We start from the raw sequence: 24,710 nt of genomic DNA, 5'->3' as shown, positions 1-24,710 counted from the left end.
CTACACCAAAGACGCAGTTAAGTCATAAAAATTGGCTGAGAAAAAAAAAGAAGCAAGGCAGTCTACCTGACATGCCTTACTAAACAATAAACAACCTTGAAATTTTGCTTTCAGTTCGGGCTTTAATACTCCTGTTGCAATGGAAAAAAACTGCCATGGAAATTTAAACACTTTATGGTCATTAGAGGAACTATATATCGACTTACACTAGATCGCGAACTGTCATGGCAACTTTTCTTTGTGCTCATAAAACTTAATGTGCGTACCAATAACCGCTCTATTACTTCTAATTTTCTAAATCAAGGCAAAATACCAGTATCGCTAAAGTCAAGTGCGTGTGGGGCCCCGTTATCCCTTGTCCTTCATTTGACTAACATTAATTTAAATCGTGCGCTCCATAGGCTAGTAATAATATATCGAAAATGCACTCTGTATCAGAAACCAGTCTAAAATATAATATACAAATGCATATTCTGTGGAGGTGAAATTGTGCTCTTGAATAATTTATGCCGTCAAGAAACCTTTTGGTGTCTTTAACTTACAAAAGATTCAAGAGCACAATTTTATTTACAACAAACATTATTATTTTGGCTCATCAAAGGTACATTTTTCTGGCTTGTTACAGTCTATTTGGCAAGCCGGTGGTCTCTGCTTAAAAGCGGAAGTTGGTTGCGGTTTCTTTTTCCTCGGCTTGTCAGCAATCACGAAATACCAAAAGCAAAAAATAGTTTGATGGGAAATTTATAACTTGATTTTAAAAAAAATAAAGTGATAGTTATACTGACCCCATGTCTATTTTTGTGAGTTCTTTAAGCCAAACGATGTACCAGTCTCTGGATGTACCAGAGACTTTTAATATAGGGATGTACTGAGATTAGCTACGGAGAAAATATTTGCTGCGTGACTACAATCTCGCTCTATCTTGTTTGTCATTACTTTACCTTCTATAACAGATCATAGAACATTGGAAGAGTAAAACGAAACCATAGTTTAGAGGACCCACTGGAATCTAGGAAGATGGTTGTTAAAAATTCAGAGGACGTTGAAATGAAAGATGTTTCAGAAGCATCAACAAGCAACAAACAAGATGATTCAAAGAAGGAAGAGGAAAAGAAAGACCCAGAGCTCCTTACTCTGGAAGGTAAGAAATCAAATAGAAATTAAAAAAAAAAAAGAGAATTTTCTTGTTGAGATTACAGTCAACATTCCAAGACATGGATCTCTATGGCAAAGATTCTCTTTTAGGTAAGATTGAAGAATACCGGAGCAGCGGACTGACTTTGCCTATGTCTCAACCTTAGGCAGGAATTCATAATTTTCCCGTTTTTAATATCTCTCAATGGAGAATCTCGGACCGGTAGATCTATTCATAAAAATTTTGTCAGGGGGTAGCAATACCAATCGCTCGTTTCGCCTTGGGCCGGAAATCGGCCTCCGCGCGAGGGCTAATTTTTGGGCCGTCGGAATCAGAAGTGACTCTCTTCTAAGTATAGTTACGGGAAAACTCCTGGACGAAAATTATAAATGAAACTCGGAAACCAATCAGAGAAATGGTTAAACTAACGACATGCCAGCGTACAATCTCGAACGATTTCTAGAACCGGAGATATTGCTGTGTTCGTGCGAATTTCCTCTGCGGTTCGAAAACTAAGCGGAGCTGCAGGTTGATCGCCGACCACACAAAAGCGCCCCTCATGTCTTTATTGCTGTAAAATTTCAGATCTCTGCGTTAAGTAGATTTTACGTACCAACTTAAAATTACCACCAATCTATTGATAAAACACTAGAGCTGGAAACTAGATCACGCATTCCAAACGCGAGGTGCCTGCATGCAAGAGGCGCGTGATCGCTAGGCGGCATGTGATTGGCTGCCTATAACCAAATAGGTCACCGATGACTACATTGCGGGATTTCCCGATAGCGCTTTACTGAGTTTTAGAAGGGGTGATCGTGTCGCGGTAAAAATGATGTCACGCAATTCAACAAATTTCACGCAAATATCAGTCTTTAAGATCCAAAGTAATAAAGACATCGAAAAAGTGATAGCAGAACTAGATTCTGCACTAAAAATCACATGAAGATGCCGAGTTTCATTCATCATATACTCCAATTCATTAACTGACTTATGAACAGTTTTTCCTCTAAATACATCAAAACATGTCCCACATTTTGGCGATTTTTTCCTATATGGGAGTGTATACAGACCCGGTAACCGGGAACAAAGTCACAAAGTATACAGACCCAGTAGGCGAACTCTTTTGTGATTTCGGAAAGTTTCAGCGCCCTCTTGGCTCAGGGTAGACCTAGATCTAGGTTCTTCTAGATCTATGGCCTAGGTCTCGATCTAGACAGACAGACATAAATCATTGATCTAAATCTAGTTTCGAGGTTAGCCAAGATCTAGATTTAAATGAAAATTGCGAATGTCTTTTCGAAGAACCATCGTTTTTCCTCCATTTTTGGAGTTGGGGGAATCACAATTTGAAGAAAAGAACAATGTCATAATTTCAATCGAGCAGTCACGCTGTCTTTCTCTCTCTCTCTCTCTTTCTCTCTCTCTCTCTCTCTCTTTCTCTCTCTCTCTCTCTCTCTCTCTCTCTCTCTCTCTCTCTCTCTCTCTCTGTCTCTCTCACTCACACACACATACACACACACACACACACTACCGGGTCTGGGCGCTGAAACTTTCCGACATAACAAAAGAGTTCCCCTACCGGGTCTGTATACTTTGTGATTTTGTTCCTGGTTACCGGGTCTGTATACATTTCGTTCCTATATATATATGAAGGTCCTCCAACATTTTGCAAACAGAAGTCCCAATGACTTTTTTAATTTATCAATGGATTTTTAAAATTTAAAAACCATAGTTCTTAGAATTTACTCTATTTTCATTTAAGCCCATTTTTAAGCAATTTGGATGAAAATTTAATTTTTCATTGTCATTTAGCAATGCCAATCAGGCTTTCCCGCGCGGCGAAAATTTGGTCTCCGTTTGCGGGCGATTTTGCGGACCCGGCCGAAGAGTAGGTGACTAACTTTGTCAACCTAGATCTGCTCTATTTCCGAACCAATCCAAATGAAACTTGGCAACCAATCAGAAAATAGGGCAAACTAATGATATGTGGACGTTGAAGTTCGTACACATAAATTAACCTATACTTTTGGTGTCGGGAACACTTTCGTATCGTGTACACCGAAAACTATAAGGAGTTTAATTTCAACGCCGAGATGGTAATAGATCTATCTATCCTCTATAGTGTACTCAAATTTGAACGTGCTGTGTCAAGTAGTTGTTTAGACCCGATCATGAATGCACGACTACCCCCCCTATCCAAAGCGGCTTCGCACGGAGACCGGCCATTTTCCCCTCACTCTCACGACAAATCCCCGCATGACTATTCAGCGCCCGTTCATTGGTCACTTGAAATAGGGCAATGGCGGGCGCGCGCATCCGGTTGTTTTTCTCTCTGTTCCCCTGTAACATCGCAATGGGGTTATTCCGAGGCGAGGTTATATCGTCTCGGGGTGTTCACGTCTCAACGGGGAAAAAGAATTTGTAATTGTGCGGCATGCTAGATTGAATTAACTTATCTTTTACGGTTGGCAAGGTCTAAAGTCATCATAAAAAGCTTTGCAATTATTTAATCACACTGCCGACATATATTCTTCAAGATCCCATGTTGTGATATGATGCTATAAATAAAATGGACTCATCCCGACACCCCTTTTTCGCAAAATCGCAATATGTACACCAAAATTTTAATTATAACAAAATAACTACGAAATGAGTAGTAAATCTGACTGCAGAAATGATTTCTACACTCAAAAACACATCGGGTAGCCAAGTTTCTCTCTAACACTCCGATTAGTTACAGATATCGTCGATTTTCTTACAGAATCTGCTACTGCGTGGTCCACTTTTTAGGAGTATTTTCCTACATGTGGGTCATCCATATTTTGCCGACCTTTACAACCCCATACTTAGAATTGAAAATTCTTTCTTAGGTACCAAATAAAAAAGGGCTAAAATGAAAATTTAAATTTTTATTGGCATTGCTATGTCATTGCTACAGGGGGGAGACCCCCCTGAACCCCCCCCTCCCCCCTCCTCAACCCCAACCACCCGCCCCACCAACCCACTTTCTCGCGCAATAATGTACGAGTGGTCCAGTATTCTTCAATCTTCCCCTCTTTTACTTTAGTTTGAGATCATTTTCATCTTTGATGGTCATGATCATGATTGTTTGCGACTGGTGTGTTATTTTACATTGGACATCATTCATTTAACTCAGGTCCTGTCCTGCGTCTGTGCCGAGATGCGAGTCATACTCTTTTCTTTATTAACTCTTGCTTGTCCTGCGTCTGTGCTGAGATGTGAATCTTATCAGTTACCGATTACGTCGGATGTTCCGGGCAGGACAATTGGACAATGGGGTCACTAAGTGTGTGTACTGTTGGTGTACAGCGAGCGTGCTTGGAAACGTGTTTTTGCCATGAATAGAGATTTACTGTGTGAGTATGTTAATTGATGATGAAAATAACGCTCTAGGGCCTATGTTTTATTTTTTATAGCTTTCTATTTACAAAGTGTTACGAACACATGAATAACCCCCTCTCATAAGCTGTTAAGACATTATGTGTAGATCTAGTTACGCCCCACGGCGCACCGGCAGTGGAATTTTAGTTGCCGCGGGGGGTTCCCCGCCGGGCGCCTTATCACGTCGGGGTCACGGGGGTCAGCTCCCTGTCGCCGGTCTGTCTGGGCCGACTTAATTTTTGGTACTTTTCAACGTACTATTGAAGCTGTATCCTTGTATTTATGGTAATTCTCATTTAGTGCACCCAAAGCACGCATTTCTGCTCTTGAGACTCAAAAAAGAACAGAAGTTGTAACTTGTCTGGTTATTTCGTTAGACGCGCTGGAGTCGGCAATGCTAAATTGTAATTTTTTTGGGACTAGCGTGAATGAAAAAAAATCAATATATAAAAAACGCATCGTCAAAATCTGTCGAACTTTTGGAATATGAACGACATAACATTAGTGCAGATACTCAGAAAAGATGGTATCTGCGCTTATAATAGAAGGCTGTAATTTTGCAATTTTATCCATCGGGCACACAATTCGCTACGAAGTAATTCCTCCAAATACAACTTTATGTGTCTAATATAATCATGAATATTCGCATATTTTCTCGAAAGTTTATAAAAGTTATCATGAAGTTTCTCAATCAAAAGTGCAAATCGATATTAGTGCTAGAATATATCTTCAACGTAGATCTAATACACGAACAGTATCCGTTACACTCCAGAGATTCCTTACTTTTCTTAAAACGCTAAGTTTAGGTTTTGTAAGTTGACTGAATAATAAGGATGACTTCTCGTAATTGGGTTATAAGAATAATTTCTAGCTTTCCAGGGACACTGAATCAGCACCAGACTTTCCCAGCTTTTTTTACGTTTCTGTGACCATTTGCAATAACTGACAATGTGACTGATTTCTTTACATTCATAATTGTATCCGCGCATATTTCCTACACAAAAACTAAGAATGAATGTGTTAGCTGTCATTATTTTTATTCCTATCGAGAAGTTTATCTCTACCTATGTATTTACACGGTTTTGTGGTTTTTTTAATCGCTTAGATTCTATATTATATCTTTATAGTTGTATGCAGGCTGCCACAGACACAGCATGATTCATGAACAAACGCAGAGTAACTTTCTCTTGTTTAATAGTAAAATAAGAGCTAACGCTGATCGTCTTTAGTTAAAATATGCAGATGTGCATCTTTCTTCTCTTATAACTTGATTATTACTACTACCGCAGATTTAAGATTTCTAATGGTAAAAGACATGATATTCGTAGTCAGTTTAACACAGAATTTGGAGAGATCTGTCGTGCCTTTTTAAAAATAACAATCATTTATTCATAGCTTTGTAACTAAAATAGGACAAATTGGGTACTCTACAAACACTTGTCTAGAACAAAAACTAAGGCACAGAAACTAACCATTCTAACGCAGAATAAATCTCAAGACATTGAGCTTTTAGTACATCCGCGTAATGGTTTGCTGTGTGGGATGGGGAAGAAGTTATATCGTTTTAAACATAGTCAAAAATGCGAACTTCCCGACCGACACCGGCAAAGTCGCCTCAGGGCTCATTAACCCTGTGACCCCGAGCCGGGGAGCTCCGGCGGGCTGCTGAGTCACGCGAACTAAAAGTAACAGAATCGGGCGAAAAGTGACGCCGTGGCCCGTTCAAAAACCTTTTTAGATGCTCTTGTTGTTATGAATGATCTGGGGTTCGAAAGGGGATAAATATAGGTCAATTTCCGAATGTTTTGCTCTCAAACCGCGTGTTGTCTCTCACACCCTTATCGTGAAATCCACCATCATTGTTATGTACAAGAAATGATAAACATTGGACATTATCATTGACATCACATCACAATAGTGAAAGGCTGTGCCGGCAAGTACATTTATCAAAGCCTCAGTACCAGAAAAAAACATGTGTACAAAACAATTTTAAACTAATTTGAGGCGAAAGCACCATGTCAGTGGCTTTTAAAAGTGTGGCTACAAGTAGTGTGAGCTTCCCAGGCTTTCTGGTAAGTGTAGACACCAAAGTTTAAGAAGTGTATGCATAGAGTTTTCTTCACAGTGAATTTCCTCTTTTTCCTGTGCAGACATCAAAGAGCAAGTGCGACACATTGAGAAGGCTGTGGCAACAAAAGAACCGCGGTTCATGTCAAGAGTTGTGCGTGGTTTGATGTCCATACGCAGAAAGCTGAATCCGAGAATTCTCCGATCGTTGATGAAAGGATATTTCACTGCTCAAAACATTGCCAATAAGGAGGAGCTGTTACCATTTTTGGCAGATGTAAGTGTTTTTATGAAATGAGAGGTAGAAAAAGTTATGGGAACAGAAGTTTAACTGGTCTAGTATGTTTAGACATATGTTAGGGCATCATGGTAAAATCAGACGCTTGTCAAAATAACAAAATTGGAGAAACTCATTTGCCTGCAGGTTTTGGAATTTTTATCGATTAAAAAATTTTTTTTTTTTGCTTAACACCTTTTATGCCCAATAGAGAACACATTTCTGTGTGGATTTTACTGAAAAACATTGATTAAAGGCACAGAACATGTCTTTTTTCAGTTTTCAAAGACTCTTTAGCTATTGGAGTTACCGATCATTGGCAACCATTTTCTCCCTAATTTCACCACTGAAACCAGGAGACCTCACTTCCTTCAATTGCAAATATTTTGAATTCTATTCAAGATATATGGATATTTGTTTTGTTGGAAGCAAGGCAAATAAATTAGCTTTCAGCTGGTATCAATAACTCCATATGCCCCAAAATTGACAAGCGCCTGATTCCACCGCATCGTGACACATGTGATGAACTTGTTAAAAGAAAGCGAGAGACTGTTGTGTGTCTGAATTTTTTTTTTTCTGCTGTAATCACTTTTATCACAAATATTATGTTCTTTCAGTATCGTTTCTTCATGCTGTTCTGTTCTGTGACAATTTATGACTATGTGATGTCATCAATGTGTACGATACGAGGGTGTCTGGGTAAGTTTTGTGGGATCGTCTTTACTCAAGGATGTACCGGAGACAGAGAGAGAGAGAGAGACAGACAGACAAGAGAGAGAGAAAGAGGATTACTATAGGAGCTGTGCGCTGCATATGTTCTTTGTATTATTGTGCAGCGCATTGAGCACTTCTTTGTCAAAATTCGCTATATATATGCAATTTATTATTATTATAAAAAATTAGAGATAAAATAACTTTAGCGACTGAAATAGTAAGTAGTGTCTCTTTTCACTCTTCTATCTCTCTTTCTGTCCTCTGTCCCCATCTCCATCTCTGTTTGTCTGTCTGTCTGTCTGTCTGTCTGTCTGTCTGTCTGTCTGTCTGTCTGTCTGTCTGTCTGTCTGTCTGTCTCTCTCTCCCTCTCTCTCCCCTCTCTTTCTCACTCTCTCTCTTACTTTCTCTCTCTCTCTCTTCCCCTATCTGTCTCTCTTTCTCTCTCTCTCTTACTCTCTCTCTTTCATAGACAATCACGTTATACTTACTCAAATACAGACACAAACTCTTTGTCTGTTTTTCTTGCTATGTCATGTATGACCTTTGCTCATAACTGTGCCTGACCTGTAACATGGAACTGCTGCTTTTTCTTTCCTAATCCTTACTATTGTCATTTTCCTCTACTTCTTTTACATGTTTGTTACACTCTTGTGACCCGCTATTTCCGGGTGCCTTGATAGTCGAAGCAGACTTTGTGCTAGAGAGATGAGCAGAGTAAGCCAGATTCCCTGTAAGGACTTCTCTGTTGAAATCCACCCCTTGGCGCTCATATATGATCTTATATATAGTTGCGAGAGCAGTAGGACCTCTACTAAAACTAAACTAAACTAATTATTATATGGTACATATGCTCCACAGAATGCTCTGTGCTCTTTACAGTGTTTATTACCCAGTATATCCTAGAAGAACATCCAGTAAACATTCATCCGCGAAAGCATACTGTACAAGCTGCAGATTACACTAACTAATGCTAAAGATCGTGAATAACAAGATGGTTCACTCCTCTCTTTGAGCCAATGAAAGAAGTGTCCTCAAAATTCGGTGGCGCCCTCTTAAAAAAAGGGCGGACTATGTGAACAGAGTCATGCTACTTGTGTGAGAAACAATAAAAACGTAAATAACAAGCTGTGCTTCTTCTGGAGAGACAAAAGAAAGCTTCAAGACAAAGACTGTACTACTTTTTTGGCTGAGTGAACTATCTTGTTATGTACGATCTTTGCTAATGTTAAAACACGGGACAAAAAAGTCAAGACCTTTTGATGTCTATAGCCGAGTACCCATTCCCACCAAGGTGAAGATAACAACTTTCTTGTAGTGATCCTTTCCCAAGCGCACAGTATCGGGCCAACAACTTTCTTGTAGTGATCCTTTCCCAAGCGCACAGTATCGGGCCCTTGATGGGATTTGAATCCACTGCCAAATGGTTGAGAGTCCGAGAGCTTAACCACTGTATTTCTATGTAAAGTTTTGGGACATTTTTTTGACCTCGTTATCTCTCAAAATGACCGGTTCTGTTACTGATTTGTAGTTCAATGGTTCATTTAATGATACCAAAAGTCAGTTTCTTCGTGCAAATTTGGGAGAACTGCTGAGGTTTGATCAATTTCTTGTGAGTTTATTGAATTGCAGTGAACAAGAGTTTAGAATTTCTCCTATATGGCCTTGATGAAGTGAACTGCTAAGGATCATAATTAATTATCCTCACACAAAACTCTTGTTGTTTTTCATACTTCTCAGGGACAGAGTGAGGGAATGAATGGTGTCTCTGGGACGTTCAGACCTCGTTCTGGCAAGTTGGCATCTGCTCCGATTGTTCCTGAGATTGAAATCTACATCCACCTCCTGGTTCTCATCTACCTCATCGACACGAAGCAGAATGAGCGGGTGAGGGACTTGTTTTTGTTACAAAAACTTCATTTTCTCAGGAGGGGGAAAGTTTAGGGGCGAGGTTTTTTCCCCATGTGGACTTCTGTTTCTTTTCTTTCTTTCTTCCCCCCCCTAAAATCATTTTTGAAAAAATATCTTAAGACAAGTAATTATCTTACATGCCCTTTATACAATGACTCTTGAGAGAAGCTCTAATTTGTGAATTCTTTCTGAATAAAGATTTGCCTCTGCTGTTAGACAAATTCCCATGCAGATTTAAAGAATTGAGCTGCAGGTACTCCTGTGCTTGTTGGGTACTCTTGTGTGGTCTACTCCTTACTTTTCGGTTTTGATAACTGTTCTTATTGAAATGTTGAAAATGTTTTGACTTTTAAGCTGAAACTCTTGTCTATTCACAACCAAAAAGAAAAAAAACAACATTCTCTGTAAATGTTTTTACATTTTTAGTTTGTGCCTGGTATACATGATGGTATAGGTTATATAACCCTTCAATCTAGGCGTCACAGCTTTACCGTCCTATTTTCAGGCTGTTGAGTGTTCTGAGCTGCTCATGAAGAAACTGGCCCTGCTTAACAGAAGGACAATGGACATGCTTTCTGCCAAGTGTTACTTTTACTACTCCCGTGCCTATGAACTCACAAACAAACTGGAGCAGATCAGGACGTATGTTATTTCAAAGTGTTCTCTGATGTTTTTTTCTCTTTTCAGTCCAGTAAAATTATGATGAGGATGGGGTGGCAGAGCGCTTAGTGCGCTCGTCTCCGAAGCTAAAAGTCCAGGTTCGAGCCTCAGTTCAGAAATGGATTTTTTTTCGCCACCCAGCAGTAATGGGTACCTAACTTTGAGTTGGGGAAGTAAAGGCGGTGTAGAAAGGAACTGACTTCCCTACCACAATATGCAGAAGGCCCAGGAAGTTGTCTCACTGACAAGGCAATCCCTTATGTCCGGATTGGATGCGGGAACAACTTTATTTTACTTTTAACATTACGATGGCCTACCCTAGAGTCATAAAAGGGGACAAATGCACCAACAAATTTTCAAGCAAAGAAGTAACCCAGGGTGAAATGACTTGTACGTGCATTTTTTTGGTCATTGTGATTTTCCCAACATTATGATAATATTTTGTCATTGTATGACTTTAATGATATTGGTTCATCCTGATTAGGATTTCTTTGCACAGTAACTTTGTCCTAGTGGGTGATTGGCTGGTGCTTTGGTGTTGTTTGCTCCTTCTTTCATATCAAACATCTATCATTCTTATCTCTTGTCCTTCTTTTTTGTGTTTGTGTAATCTTTGGCACTTATATGGCCAATTGTGTTGCAAGTGCGTTAAAACTCTTTACTAAAAAAGCAACTTAATTCTAGGGGTTCGAAATGCAAAAATTTTCTAAGACATAAAATAACCTTGTTGTTCTTCAAATTTTTGTTAAATATGTCACGAGCAACAGTTGTGATTCTTATGACACTGCTCACAAAAAAAAAAGATGATTATTTCATTGTTTAGAGACGTAAAGGGGTAAAGTAACAGAAATCCAACCATCAGTCGGTATGTCAATATATTTTTGTCAAATGTTTTTTCCTTTTCTTTTCTAGCTGAACAGCATCAGTTGTAGTCCTTCAGCAATTACATATTGGTGGTTAAAACTGTGCTTACGGTCTGGGCCAACAGGAATGTAAGACTTTTCATAATTGATTATTTCTCTAGATACCTTCATGCAAGACTGAGGACAGCCACACTACGATGTGACCATGAAGGCCAGGCCAGCCTGCTGAATCTCCTGTTGAGAAATTACCTCCACTACAACTTGTTTGAGCAAGCAGACAAACTGGTGTCAAAGTCGAATTTCCCTGATAGTGCCTCGAACAACGAATGGGCAAGGTTTCTCTTTTATTTAGGTAAGACAACTGGAGCAGTTTTCATGGGATCATTTTCCATGCCCTCTATGAAGGTTCCCACTTTTTATAACTTATTTTTTACTTTTCTTACTTATTGGATTTGAAGTTTTTATTATACCACCTCTTTACTGTAATAGTTCTGAAAAAGTTTAAGAAAGTAAATGACAGAGTTTCCAAGAATAGACCTTCAGTGATGACCTAAATTCAGGCCCCAGGAACTAGACTTGATTGGCACCATTACATTGTAAACATATTATTTACCGACCCACTCAACAACTCATCTCCCCTAATTTAGGTCGTATCAAGGCTGCCCAACTGGAGTACTCTGACGCCCACAAACATTTGCTGCAGGCAATGAGGAAAGCCCCACAGCACAGCGCTGTTGGATTTAAGCAGACGGTAAGTGCTACGTTTTATTTTATTTTATTTTATGTTTTTTTTAACAACAAACTGAGCGGGTTGAAGGTGCTAGGATACCAAGCTAACATGCGAGCTGCCTGCATGCAAGAGACATGTGATTGCTAGGCCAGATATGATTGGCTGGCGCAAATATTAGACTTAAAGATTCAAAGTGATAAAGATACTGAAACAGTGAGCAGAACTAGATTCTGCATTAAAAATCACATGATGATGCCAAGTTTCATTTATATGCTCCAAGTCAACAATGACTTCAGAACAGTTTTCCCTCAAAATACACCAAGAAACGTCTCACTTTTTTGGCAATATTTTCCACTATAAAAGTCCCCAAATATTTTGCAACAAAACAAATCCTGATAACTCTTTCATTTATCAATGTATTTTAAAAATTTAAAAACCGCAGTTCTTAGAATTTACTACTCTTTCATTTAAGCAGTTTTAAAGCAATCTTGCTGAAAATTTAATTTCCATTTGTCATTGCTACTTTGTGCAAAGACAACAAGCTGGTGTCTATGTGTATAATCTGGAAATGATATGAAGGATAGTGAGTAGCAATGGAAGAATGAAAAGTTTTTTGCATCTTCTAAAATTTGCCTTTTCTGTTCTTAAGTATTTTGCTGCCTTAGCTTGGATATTAGATGTTGTTTTCACTCAAAATTTAGAAGTTGAAGTATCTTTTATCTTTCATGTGATTTATGAACATATTTCTTGGCTTTCATAATGGTTTTGTATGTTAGCATGAGGTCACCTGTTGTTTATTTTCTACTGATTTTTTTTTTCTTTCTTACTAAAAGATCAAAGAAGGCAACAGTTCCATGATGCTGTTGAAACCAAATGTGTTGTTACCGACTTTCTATGTACTTTCCTTGTTTGAGGGTTACAGTAGGGGAGTGGACACAAGAAAATGTTGAGCCGTGTCAAGGGTCACTTTTATATGAGTTCAAGAACAGGGTGTCACTCGATGCCATCCAGCAGTGGTGTCTTTGTTGAATTGCTATTTCATTTTGCATGATTTGTGTCTTTATATTGAAAGACAAAATTCCTAAGAAGAACGGGTGTTTAGTGGGTGCTCTGGTGTGGTTTGCTCCTTTTTAAAAAATCAAACATGTATTCTCCTTATCTCTACTTTTTTGGTGTTTTCTACATGCTCTCTTGTTAATATTCGGCACTTACAAGACCTTATTGTGTTGCATTTGCCTTTAAACTCTTACTAAAACTATTCTCAAGAAAAGTTTTCAGCTGTGATGTATTTTCTTTCTTCCCTCCCCTTCCCACTACGCACATACACACAACCACTCCCATAAACACACAGGTCCAGAAGCTGGCAATCACAGTGGAGCTACTTCTGGGAGAGATCCCTGACAGGTCGGTGTTCCGACAGCCGCCCATGAGGAAGACACTGGCTCCTTACTTCCAGCTGACTCAAGGTGAGTGATGTGCTTCATGGGGAATTCTTACCTACCACGAGTGCTGCAGGCCAGAATGTGTCTTGCTCTCTGTGAATGATGTGTAGAATAACATTACCTGCTGCACAAGTAATTATTAGTGGCTGGGCAGCTCAGTGGGAATGAGGCCAAATGGTGCTGAGTTTGCCTGTTGTGATATAGTGTCAGGAGAATTTAAAAAAGACTTGTTACCGGTATATTGTTTCATATTGTCCAGTGATAAGCTGTGAGTAATTGTGTTACTATTGTGAGCTTGAGGAACGGTTTCTTCGGAGTTCCTGTCAATATAAGTGTTTTATGGTTACCTGAAATTGTACACATTTAGGATACATGAACTGGTTTGATTGCTCGATATAATGTCGGTTGAAGTAAATCTGTCACCATGCGCTGTAATCAGACGCTCGTCAATTTTTGGGCATATTGAGTTATTGGTATAATCTTAAAGCTTGTTTATTTGTCTTTCTTCCAGTGAAAAAATATGCATCTGTCTTGAATAGAAGTTGAGATATTTGCGATTGAAGGAGGTGAGAGTAGCTTGTTTTCCGGGGTAAAATTTGCAAGAAAATGGCTGCCAAATTAAAAACACAATATGTACGTATTTTTTGCCTTTGTCAATGTTTTTCAGTAAAATTCACAAGGAAATGTATTTTTATATGAACATAAAAGGTGTTGAGCCAAAAAATAAAACATCAACAAAAACAAACTGGCAGAAAAATGCAGGTTTCTTCAATTTCCTTATTTTAGCGAGCGCCTGATTACACCACGCTGCTTCACAAAAGTTCAGGATGGGGGAAAGGGGGGTATTGTCGCTCATGCTGTTGTTCATGACAAAGATGCCATTGCGCTCATATGACCTTAGCAGTTGCGAGCGCCGTAAAACCTTATACTACTACTACTAAAGATGCCATTTTTGCAAAAAGATGAGTTACTTCTGTAATATCATTGTATCATACTTGTAACAAACATTTCTGTCCTTATGCTAAGTGGATATCTTTTTCTTGTCCATTGCACAGCTGTGAGGGGCGGAAACTTGCAGAAGTTTAATGAAACTCTGGCGACCTTTGGCACTAAGTTCCAGGCAGAGAACACCTATACTCTGATTGTTCGTTTGCGCCATAACGTCATTAAGGTAAGTTGGCCACCAGACATTCGGATTCCTTGTGGCCAATATATTTTAGTCGTGGGTGGTTGGCGGGTGCTCTGGTGTGGTTTGCTGCTTCTTTCCTATCAAACATCTATCGTCCTTATCTCCCCTTTTTTCTTTTTTATGTTTGTTACTCTCTTGTAACACCTCTAATCTTCTGGCGCTCATATGACCTTATGCAGTTGCGAGCGCCGTAAAACCTCTTCTAAGACTAATATTTTAGTCACTTCTATTTTTGAAAACTGTAGATTTGTAAAAGATAGCGGAAGATGACACAGAATCTGAGATGTAATGGTAAGTCTCTTTTCTTTCTATGTAGTAGGAGTTGAATTGGGTCGTGGGGAAGGTTATGTTATCAATGTAGATGTGAAAACTTCTTTGAGCTTCAGTCCAAAGCCACATGGTCTAAATGTTTCAATGTAGGCATAAAAACTTCTTTCAGTTTCAATCCAATTAGATAAATTTATCATGGACATAGCGAACAACTTCTCAGGTCCTGCATTTTTTCCACATGTATATTCTTTGTATTGAAAACACGTATATTGTGAAGTTCGAACATGACTTTTGTATTTTGCTGATTTCGCTCTGTGTGTGCTAGACTGTTTCTCTTTTTTCCATTCCAGTTCTGTAAATGTGAATTTTTTCCATTAACTTATTTATTACTTTTACACCTTTTGTTACCCATAAAAAAAAAAGAAAAAGATTTTTCTTCACTATTAAGAAATGTTATATCATGTCTACATGTGTTTTAAAATTACGGAGTGAATAAGTTGATGTGTCTGTTCACCAGCCTTTAAGGTAATATGACCCAGACCATTATGACATTTAATTCCGCTCATTAATTGAGAGTCTCATCTTTAAGTATTGTATTCTTTTTCGACTATCTTCTCCACAGACTGGTGTGCGTATGATCAGCATCAGTTACTCACGCATCTCCCTGTCGGACATCGCTCACCGCCTGGCCCTGGACAGCCCAGAGGATGCTGAGTTCATTGTGGCTAAGGTAAGGCCTGTGCTGGCAGAAGGGGGGGCTCGTTACTTCAGACTTTGAGGTGCTGGTGATTGTAGAGCCAGGAGGCTTGATAGTTTAGAGTTGGGGGGGGGGGGGGGGGGGGGGGGGGGGTGTTGGGGAGCTTATAAGTCTATAAGTAAGACACTGAAGTTTTTCATGCACCTGATTGAAGGGTGCTTGATATTTTCGTTTGTCTTATGTGCTTGTTGCACTAGGTAAACTTATGGTTGTAAAAAGTTATTCTGCATTGTTGATTCCCCACAGGATTCTCGATTTTATAAAAACCTTTGGACTCTAGGAAAAAGGGTTGTTGTTGTTGTTGTTATCGATCCAGCAACATTTGGGCTCTCGCCCTTCTGTCCAATGCCGTGTAGTGATAAGTGCAGGTTTGCTGCAGTTGCTGTAATGTTCCGTAGGGAAAAGGGTAAATGTTTGTATTTTTGATAATTAAAATGACAGTTTTTATCATTCACTTTTCACCTTCAACCATAAAGTCTGTAAAACTTTTACCGAACTAACTTTTAAAAAAACAATTAAAACTTATTGTTTTTACTTTCTGGAAGCTGAAAATTGAAGAGATCTGCACTACAAAATTCCAAATTAATTACTTCTTGGAAGAGAAAAAACAGAAGGTCCAGCAGCTGGACTGAAATTGGGATTTCAACCTCTGGCAATCAGTGAGTTGAAATAGATTAAAAGCTTTTTTTCATACATCACAGTGATCCTCATGTAGTCCCACAGAGGGGAGACCCCAGTTGTGTGTAACAGGTCGAGTAAATGGCGATTGGAGGGCTCAAGGTTACTTTTATCGGAAAAAGAAATAAATCTGTTCGTTATCTTCATCTCATACGATACAATTTAACACCCCCCCCCCCAAAAAAAAAACAACCCCCAAAACAAACAAAACAATCCCTAGCACAATGGATTCATGTTTGCTTGTCTTTCAGGCGATCAGAGACGGCGTCATTGAGGCGACCATCGACCACGAGCATGGCTACGTTCAGTCCAAGGAGACGGGGGATGTGTACAGCACCAAGGAGCCCATGGCCGCCTTCCACCAGAGGATCAGTTTCTGTCTGGACATCCACAACCAGTCTGTCAAGGTGAGGGATGGGCCAAGGAAACCCACTGTTTTACAGATTGCTTGTTGAGGGATTGATTGTTCTAGGGTCATTGGGGGTGATAATATAGTGTAAGGTGCATATAGTTTGATGTCGAAAGGGAAATATGCACTTTACAAATCCTATTTATTTATCATTATTAAATGCTTCACGCCCAGTGCATTGTGACTTTGATCTTTTAAGAGGTGGGATGCCTTGACTTATCCTGTCAGGCTCTGCAGAGTATTTCATCTTTTCAGTAAACTTGTGTTATTTGAGTAAGTATTTTCTTCTCAAAGGAATCAACCTCGTATGTGCCAGTTTTTATGAAGTGAGAATTCTCGATAATAACCCAAGCACCAATCTATGTTGGCATGTCACTGTCGAGATGGGTACAAAAGAGTTGTGAAATTTCTGCCGAACATGGAAGAGGGGTCAGTTGGTTTACCAATAACACTCTTGAGAAAGAAAAGGGAATTCTTTAACATTGTTTTACATCTGTTTTTAAGCTAGGTGCTCTTTGTTCTTACTTTTGTATGAAATCTGTGTTAGAGTTGTCTTCATATTTTTAAACATTAGCACTACCCTAGCACAGAAATGTAAAATAGCAGCCATTTTGGGTTCAACCAGTAAATAGTAATCAACATTGCGAAAAATAACATGTCTGTTGTTGAATTTGAGATGAAGCTTTTATTGTGATTGATTGGTTGATACAAAAGATTGTGAGCAAATGAATGTGACTGAAACATTATCTTTGAGGGTAGAAAATTTTTTCATATTTTTTCACATGTTGTGGCACATTGTAATACTTTTTAAAAAAAATCAGTTTTCTTTTTAAGAAAAACGATTGTATGCACAATTTGGTGTTTTACAGTATCCTCGACCGTGCAGTCTGGTGTATTTCTGGGAATTTGGCTCAATTTGAGCTAACTGAAGGGTGTCTGCAGGTAGAAGGAGGGCACCTATAGAAGGTTCTATTTCTCTTAGTCATTTCTATCTGTCTTGATTCCTGTGGCACTACATGATCAGTATGATGTCGATATGCTTCTCTTTATCCAAACAAAGCAGTTCCTACCAAACTGAAAAATGTTTAATGTGTCCTGTGCGCTCATATGACACGACCAAAAAAACAACAAACCCCCCCCCACAAAAGAACAAAGCAGAATAATGCTAGACTTTGAGCTGATGTTGGTCATATTCTTTTTTGTCAAACAGGCCATGCGCTTCCCACCAAAGTCCTACAACAAAGACCTTGAATCGGCTGAGGTAAGTTTTACTGTCACTACCAGAGTTCGTCCTTCTGTCTGTAGAAAATTGAAATCGGATGTGAAGTGCTCTGTTCTTCTAAATCATTTTTATAGAGTAGTCTTAGGGTTTGTTGATTGGCCTGAGGGTATGTTTTTTTCTTCTAGCTACCCACAGGTTTTCCAATGTAGCAAGTTTGAATCCGATAAAAATGAAACAAATTAATTACAGTTGTGTATCCTTTTCATTGTTTTATGTTCATATAGTTAATCATCCAGCAGTAGTGGTTGGGTGGGCTTGTGCTACTCAATGAAATTCCATTTTGCTATTAGTCATTAGGAGCAGGAGGTAGAAGTTGTTACAAACCTGATCGATTTTTTTTTTCTTATCTGGACTCTGTGTTTGTTTTTGTTGTTTCGTTTTATGTTCCCACAATATGTTTTCATAGTTTTAGAAGATGGAGATAGAGATTATTTGGCTCAGACAGACTTCCAAATCTTTTACTTATGCCACGCTTTTAGCCCTGTTTAGGCTCCTGCGTATTGTAGTTTCACAGTAAATGACCTAAGAAATGAACGAAAAAATAAAACAAAGAACTGTACTAGAATAAGGAAAATAAATCTCACATCAGGCGCAGGGCTTCTTACTTACATTTTATCTGTTCCCAGTCACCTGTGACTCCTTGAGAAATTTGTACACTCCCTGGTTGAAACTTGTTTGTTTCTTTAAGTTTCTCTATTAAGTAAACTCTGAACCTAGTCAAATGTTTTTTCTTTAACCAGGCAAAATGAGTTGTCACAGCAAGTTAACATTTAACCCGAAAGATCTGTCAAGTAGGATGATTTTCATAGTGTGGGACATATGTGTCGCGACGTGCTGGAATCAGGCGCTTGTCCATTTTTTGGCTTATGGGGTTATTGGTTTCATCTTAAAGCTTATTCATTTGTCTTGCTTTTTGACAAAAAATTAACCATCTGTCTTCAATAGAACTTTTTAGAAGTCGAGATATTTGAGATTGAAGGAGGTGGGGGGGTTGCCTGGTTTCAGAGGTAAAAGTAGAGAGAAAGTGGCAGCCGAAGTTTGGTGAATTCTTTAGCTGGAGAGCCCTGGGAAACTGAAAATTTACTTTTAAAAAAATCTTTAGTCGTTTTTCAGTAAAAATCGACACAGAAATGTGTTTTTAAATGGAGATAAAAGATGTTTAGCCAAAAAACAAATTTTTTATAAAAATTGCCAAACCAATGGAAATTCGCCTGTTTCTACAATTTCATTATTTAGACAAGCGCCTGATTTCACCACGCTGCCTCACATATGGTCAATTTTTTGGATTTACATCCAGTATTTGGGTCACAGTTTTGCAGCAAATAAGCCATTCTAGAGTGCCCCAGAGATTGTGTCATTATACTAGGTTGTAAATGGAAAAAAGTTCTGATCCCCATCGACATGGTTTAGATCATTTAGGAGGCAGGCTGCTTCATATTGCATTATCTCCAGATGGGAAGTGAATTCTCGTCTTTTGCCTGTGAGCCAGAGAGCCTAGCCATGATTCGTGAAAATGATTTAACAGAACTTTGAAAAGGCATACTGAATAGATGAAGTAGGCTTGGTTCTGAGCCACATAAAAAAAATCCTCAAAGCTGGTTTGCAAGGGGCTAAAAGTAGTGGCTTTAGTTTTTGGTTTCCTGTAGTAAGTGAACTCGAATGTGTTGGTGTTTTCTGTACTAATCAGCGGCGTGCCCGCAAAAAATCTCGTCATCGCAGGAACGCCGGGAGAGGGAGCAACAGGAGCTCGAGAGCGCGAAAGAAATAGCGGAGGAGGATTTTGACGGCTTCCCGTAAATCTGCTCTGTGACTGCACGTCTGGACAGAAGAATCTTTTGCCTCTTTTGGCTTGATGGGTGACAGTGCTTCTTGACTGAGCGAGCGAATCGTGGATATTTTATGGAGAATTTTGTTTTTCTTTGAAGGGAGAGGGGAGGAGGGGGGGTATGACTAAGAGATAACTTCACGAAGAAGTAAAAGAAAAAAAATGTGTGAATTAGGGGTAATGTACATTTTCTTGATGTACGATGAAAGGTGAATGACAAATGAAAGGTGAAGAAGCACTATTGTATGATATATTATGTGAAGTCCATGCTTCATTATTTTGGTATTTTCTTTATGTCACATTTCTTTACGTATGTGTGAATGATTTGTTCTCTCGTTCCAAATGTTAGACAGATGAATGAATAAATGGCGAGTGTTTTGCAAAACGTCATTGGCACATCTTTGGGCAACTGGAAGGCTTTTATGTTAAACACCTTTTGTGCCAGCAGTTTTTCCAGTACTGGTATATATACGCTTTGAATGGTCGATTGTCGAAAAGATTGCAGTCGTGTTGGTTTTGTAGACAGATTGAACAAAATTGATTTTGTTAAAACTGTTGGAGTTTAAAGCCGAGCTTACAGGCATTGTTTCAAAGGCAAGGATGTGTGCAGGTAGTGGGGACATGTTTTTGAATTCCACTCAAAATTTGTCTCCCATGACGCTGGTACGTTGTGGTTTCTCTAGAATCTTTCGTAACAAATTATGCGCATAAAGCTAGAGCAAGTTTTATTTTAAGCATTTTTCATCTGAAGTTTGTCATTTGTTTATGTCTTTGTCAATGGAAATAATGTTTTCTTGAACCTGCACTTATCAAACTCCTGTCTTGGTAATGTTTGCAGACTATATTATTGTTGTTGAATTTTGGAAAAAATCTTGCATAGATCTAGTACCGGGTGGTTAAGTAGATTGGAGGGGAAAAAATTGCCTCGTCCAGAAATTTTTTTCACGTGATCTATTGTGTGAATGGTTTTGTACCAAGGTTGGTATAGTGATGTAATATTGTGTGTGATTCATGTGCAGGATGTTTGTGTACCCTTGTATTGTTCCTTTATGTGCATGAGTGCTGATTCATGGTAAATGTTTGTTTTGTTTTGTTCTTTGCTTTGAATATTTGAACATCATTAAAGAATGTGATTTTAATTATTTAAGTTTGTTTTTTGTTGACTTGCTGACTTGCTGTTTGTATGTAAGCAAATCTTGACTGTTTTATGTTGTGTGAGTTTATAATGTTACAGCCCAAATGTGGGCTGCAACTGTTATTTTTTTCTTCAATTTTAGTAAGAACACACTCTAGTTGACACGTTTGGCCTTTACAAACTTTTGCAGCTCTTTCATCAACACTGTGCATTGAGTTTTTATTTTTGTCATTTTCCGAGAAAAGGTTCCCAAATAAGAGGGTGGTTCATGGCTATTCCTTCTACTTATTGAATTGGTATTGTTTTTATCTCGCTTCGTCTGTATGTGGCTAGTAAAAATGTTTTGTTTTAAAATGCCACAGATTACAACAAGCAGACTTATGTGCTGTTGAAGTTACAGAGGTGAGCAGAGTAAGTCTGATTCACCGTAAGGACTTCTCTGTTGACGTCCATAGTGCGAGCGCCGTAAAACCTCTACTAAAACATACAAAGACTACAGCACTTAATCACACCAGTTCTATTGCTCGTGGTATTGTGAAGCTAGAAATGTCTGCTGTCCTGTTGCTGATGGAAATCAATTTGCTTTTGAGGGCCGTAAAATCTTACTAGTACTAAAACATATTTTTTACTTTTGAAAGTGAGCTTTGTGTCTCCTAGCAACATGGAAGCTCCTTCCTTAGTCCTTCTCTTGTCTCTTTGGTTAAATTGTTGGTTGCCTTTCAAGATGGGAATAGCCCCGGGGCAGTGCCACTGACTGTAGTGTCTTTTTAAGCCATTTCCGAAGGGGGGACATTTCTCGTTCAAGCATAGTATAATTGTAAATGGGCTGACTCGTGTCACGCTCATAACTGTGCCTGATCTACAACAGGGAACTGCTTTTTCTTTCCTGATCCTTACTATGGTAATTTTCCTCTACTTCTTTTGTATGTTTGACCTGCTATTTGGGGGGTGCCTTGATAGTCGAAGCAGACCTTGTGTTGTTGAAGCTGGAGAGGTGAGCAGTCTAAGTTTGATTCCCTGTAAAGACTTCTCTGTTGACACCCAACCCTTGGCGCTCATATGACCTTATGCAGTTGCGAGCACCGTGAAACCCTCTACTATAAAAAAAAAGATGGGAATACTTGTGTGGAATGGTATGCCTTTGACATTGCTGAGGCACCCTCACCCGGTAGTGTTGGGTTTCACACACGTGTCTCCCCTTCCCCCTCACCAAAAAAACCCCCTTAAAAAGTCACTTCCACTCTGTAGGTTGTTGGCAGGTGCTCTGGTGTGGTTTGCTCCTTCTTTTCTATCAACCATCTGTCGTCTTTATCTCTCCTTTTTCTTATTTTGTGTTTTTTTTACACCCTTGTAACACCTCTAATCTGCACTAATTAGGATCTACCTGTGTCGCAAGTGCCTTAAAACTTTTACTGAAACAAATTTCCACTTATCTCTGCGCCCCCAACCACAGTGCTACCAGAGAGGGTTTACAGTAATAGTATTACTGTAAACTCTCTGGTGCTACTGACTGAAGTTGTCATTTAGGCAGGCCATTCCCAAAGGGGAATGTTCTTATGCACAGTAAAATTGTAGATGGGCTGATTTATCAATGTCATGCTCATACTCATACTGTGCCGGAATAATGTCATAGGGGGAACTGATGCTTTTTCTTTCCTCATCCTTACCGTCGTCATTTTCCCTCTATTTCTTTTTTTATGTTTATTATCACTCTCTTGTGAACTGTTATTTCTGGGGTGCCTTGATAGTCGAAGCAGACTTCGTGCTGTTGAGGCTCGAGAGGTAAGCAGAATAAGCCTGATTACCCGTGACTACTCTGTTGACATCCACCCTTTGGCGCTCATATGACCTTATGCAGTTGCGAGCGCCGTAATACCTTTAAAACGAATAAATTACTTTTCCCAAGCACTAAATGACCATTATTGTGCCAAGTGCTTCTAGACTCACTACTTAAACCAACAAAACTCATCTCTGCTTCTCTCATCTATTACTGTTAATCTTACGGAGAGCTGATGGGTTGTTGTAAAAATGGAAAACCAACCATCATTTATATCATTATCAATGTACATGTACTTACAATATTATATTATTCCTTTAACGTGGAAGCTGAGCTAAATGTCTCTTCTTAGCATCAAGACAGCACCCCCACCCCCCACCCCCTTCTTTCCGTTTTCTTTTTACACAAATTCTCTGGGGTTGGCAGAGGACTGAGAGGGTGGTGAGTGCTCTGGTCTCTTTTGCTCCCTTTCCTATTATCAAACATTCTATCGTCATCTTTCCTTTTTTATACGTTACTCTATAGTAACTATAGTGGTGACACTTCTAGATCTAGTCTTCGACATTTCATGACCTGTTTGTGCTTCAAGTTCAAGTGCTGTGAAACTACAGTGGAAACCATGACAGGCCCGGTAATAACGCATTTTTTAAATCCCCGTTTTTTCCCCTGCTCTCTGCCTCTACTAAAAGTTATCCGCAATATCGGAGCCCAATAATATGTAGCAGGGACAAAGGCTCGTTGACAATGTGTAAAAAGTAAGAGAGAGAGAGAGAGAGAGAGAGAGAGAGAGAGAGAGAGAGAGAGAGAGAGAGAGAGAGAGAGAGTAACGCAGTGATGGAGCAAGCCATACCACCTCAAGGCCTGGCACATGGCCAAAGCCCCTGATCGTGGATACTTGTGGCAAGAGAAACTACCCATGAATAAGTGCAGCTGGATTAGTCCACAGATGCTTACTTCCCTTGTATTTTTGATTTAACAGAGATCGGATATAGCAGGACTTTTTCTCTGGTCCCACCATCCCTGTTATATGAGGTTTCCACTGTATTACTACAACTACAACAACTACATGTACAAAGAGATGACTAATGGGTTCTTTTTGAGCTGGAGTCCTGCGCAAGCCTCTGAATAAGGCAGCAAATATGAATGCTTTCATTTAGGAGTGGAACTATACCATACCTGAACTTTGACATGGTTTTTTTTTTTTTTTTTGGTTCAGGTCTGAGTGGAGTTACACGATCAATAAAAATCATTTCAAAATTGCCTCTTCTTAGATACTGTTGAGATTGAAGCCGGATGTAATGTATGGGTTATTTTTAAAGGGATGCAAGGGTCAAAAAGCAGTACGGTAAACAATTTATGTTCTCTTATCTATAAAAGTATACTACGTAGAGGTGAAAAGATCAAACACGTTCAAGAGTTCAGAAATAAAACAAAGAATTGCAAAAGCTGAAGATACGTTTCAATAAAATGAGTCCAATCCTGGCAAATAGTATCTCAATGACTACATGCACCACCAAAATACGATTTTGATTTTAAAAATGTTATGATCATGATTTTTGGGTAACCCTTCAGTAAAGGATAAGATAAGGTACATCTTTAATGTCTAGATCCTGGTACATCGGTTTGGTGTTTCACCTGACACGCACGCGCGCGCGCGCACACACACACACACACACACACTCACACACACACACACACACACTCTTCCCTCACATTAGTCACAAGTCATGGCTGTGAATACAGGACAATTTCATCATGTACCGAAGACTTTGAAAATAAACTACGAGTTCAGACACCAGTAATGTGGTTTCTTAAGATACTGTTGAGATTTTACTAAAAATAAATACATAAAAATAAATGAAAAGAAATCAATTTAGGTAGTGCCAACCTCCTTACTCCTCGGGTATTAGATTTAGTATTAGGCCGCTGAATGAAATGAGCCCACATGAGCAGCGCACTAATAAAATCAATAAGGAATTTAAGAAGCTAACGCGGCTGTTTCTAGGATACTTAACTTACATCTAAGAGTAATATGAATTTTTTTTTTTTTGAATGACAGGGTAAGACCGGGATAAATTAATATTACCTTCCCTTTACTTTCTGTGTCTCCCTCTCATTTTAAATCTCCCATTCCTTGTCTGTCTGTCTGTCTGTCTGTCTGTCTGTCTGTCTGTCTGTCTGTCTGTCTGT

General features: G+C 39.1%; 1 protein-coding gene across 1 annotated transcript; it reads left to right on the top strand.

Annotated features, from left to right (window-relative positions):
- The first annotated feature begins 884 nt into the window (after positions 1-884).
- Positions 885-20,754, top strand: LOC101853409 (26S proteasome non-ATPase regulatory subunit 3). The gene is made up of 12 exons (XM_005107482.3): positions 885-1,141; positions 6,688-6,881; positions 9,333-9,479; positions 10,009-10,145; positions 11,188-11,378; positions 11,674-11,777; positions 13,108-13,222; positions 14,254-14,369; positions 15,280-15,387; positions 16,344-16,499; positions 17,712-17,762; positions 19,503-20,754. The coding sequence occupies exons 1-12, from the start codon at positions 1,018-1,020 to the stop codon at positions 19,578-19,580; spliced, it is 1,521 nt and encodes a 506-aa protein (XP_005107539.1). The 5' UTR covers positions 885-1,017; the 3' UTR covers positions 19,581-20,754.
- Positions 20,755-24,710: the final 3,956 nt, after the last annotated feature.

This window comes from Aplysia californica, unplaced genomic scaffold (assembly GCF_000002075.1).
Source record: "Aplysia californica isolate F4 #8 unplaced genomic scaffold, AplCal3.0 scaffold00608, whole genome shotgun sequence".
In the NCBI taxonomy this organism is placed as follows: Eukaryota; Metazoa; Mollusca; class Gastropoda; order Aplysiida; family Aplysiidae; genus Aplysia; species Aplysia californica.
This window is presented reverse-complemented; position numbering and strand designations above follow the sequence as displayed.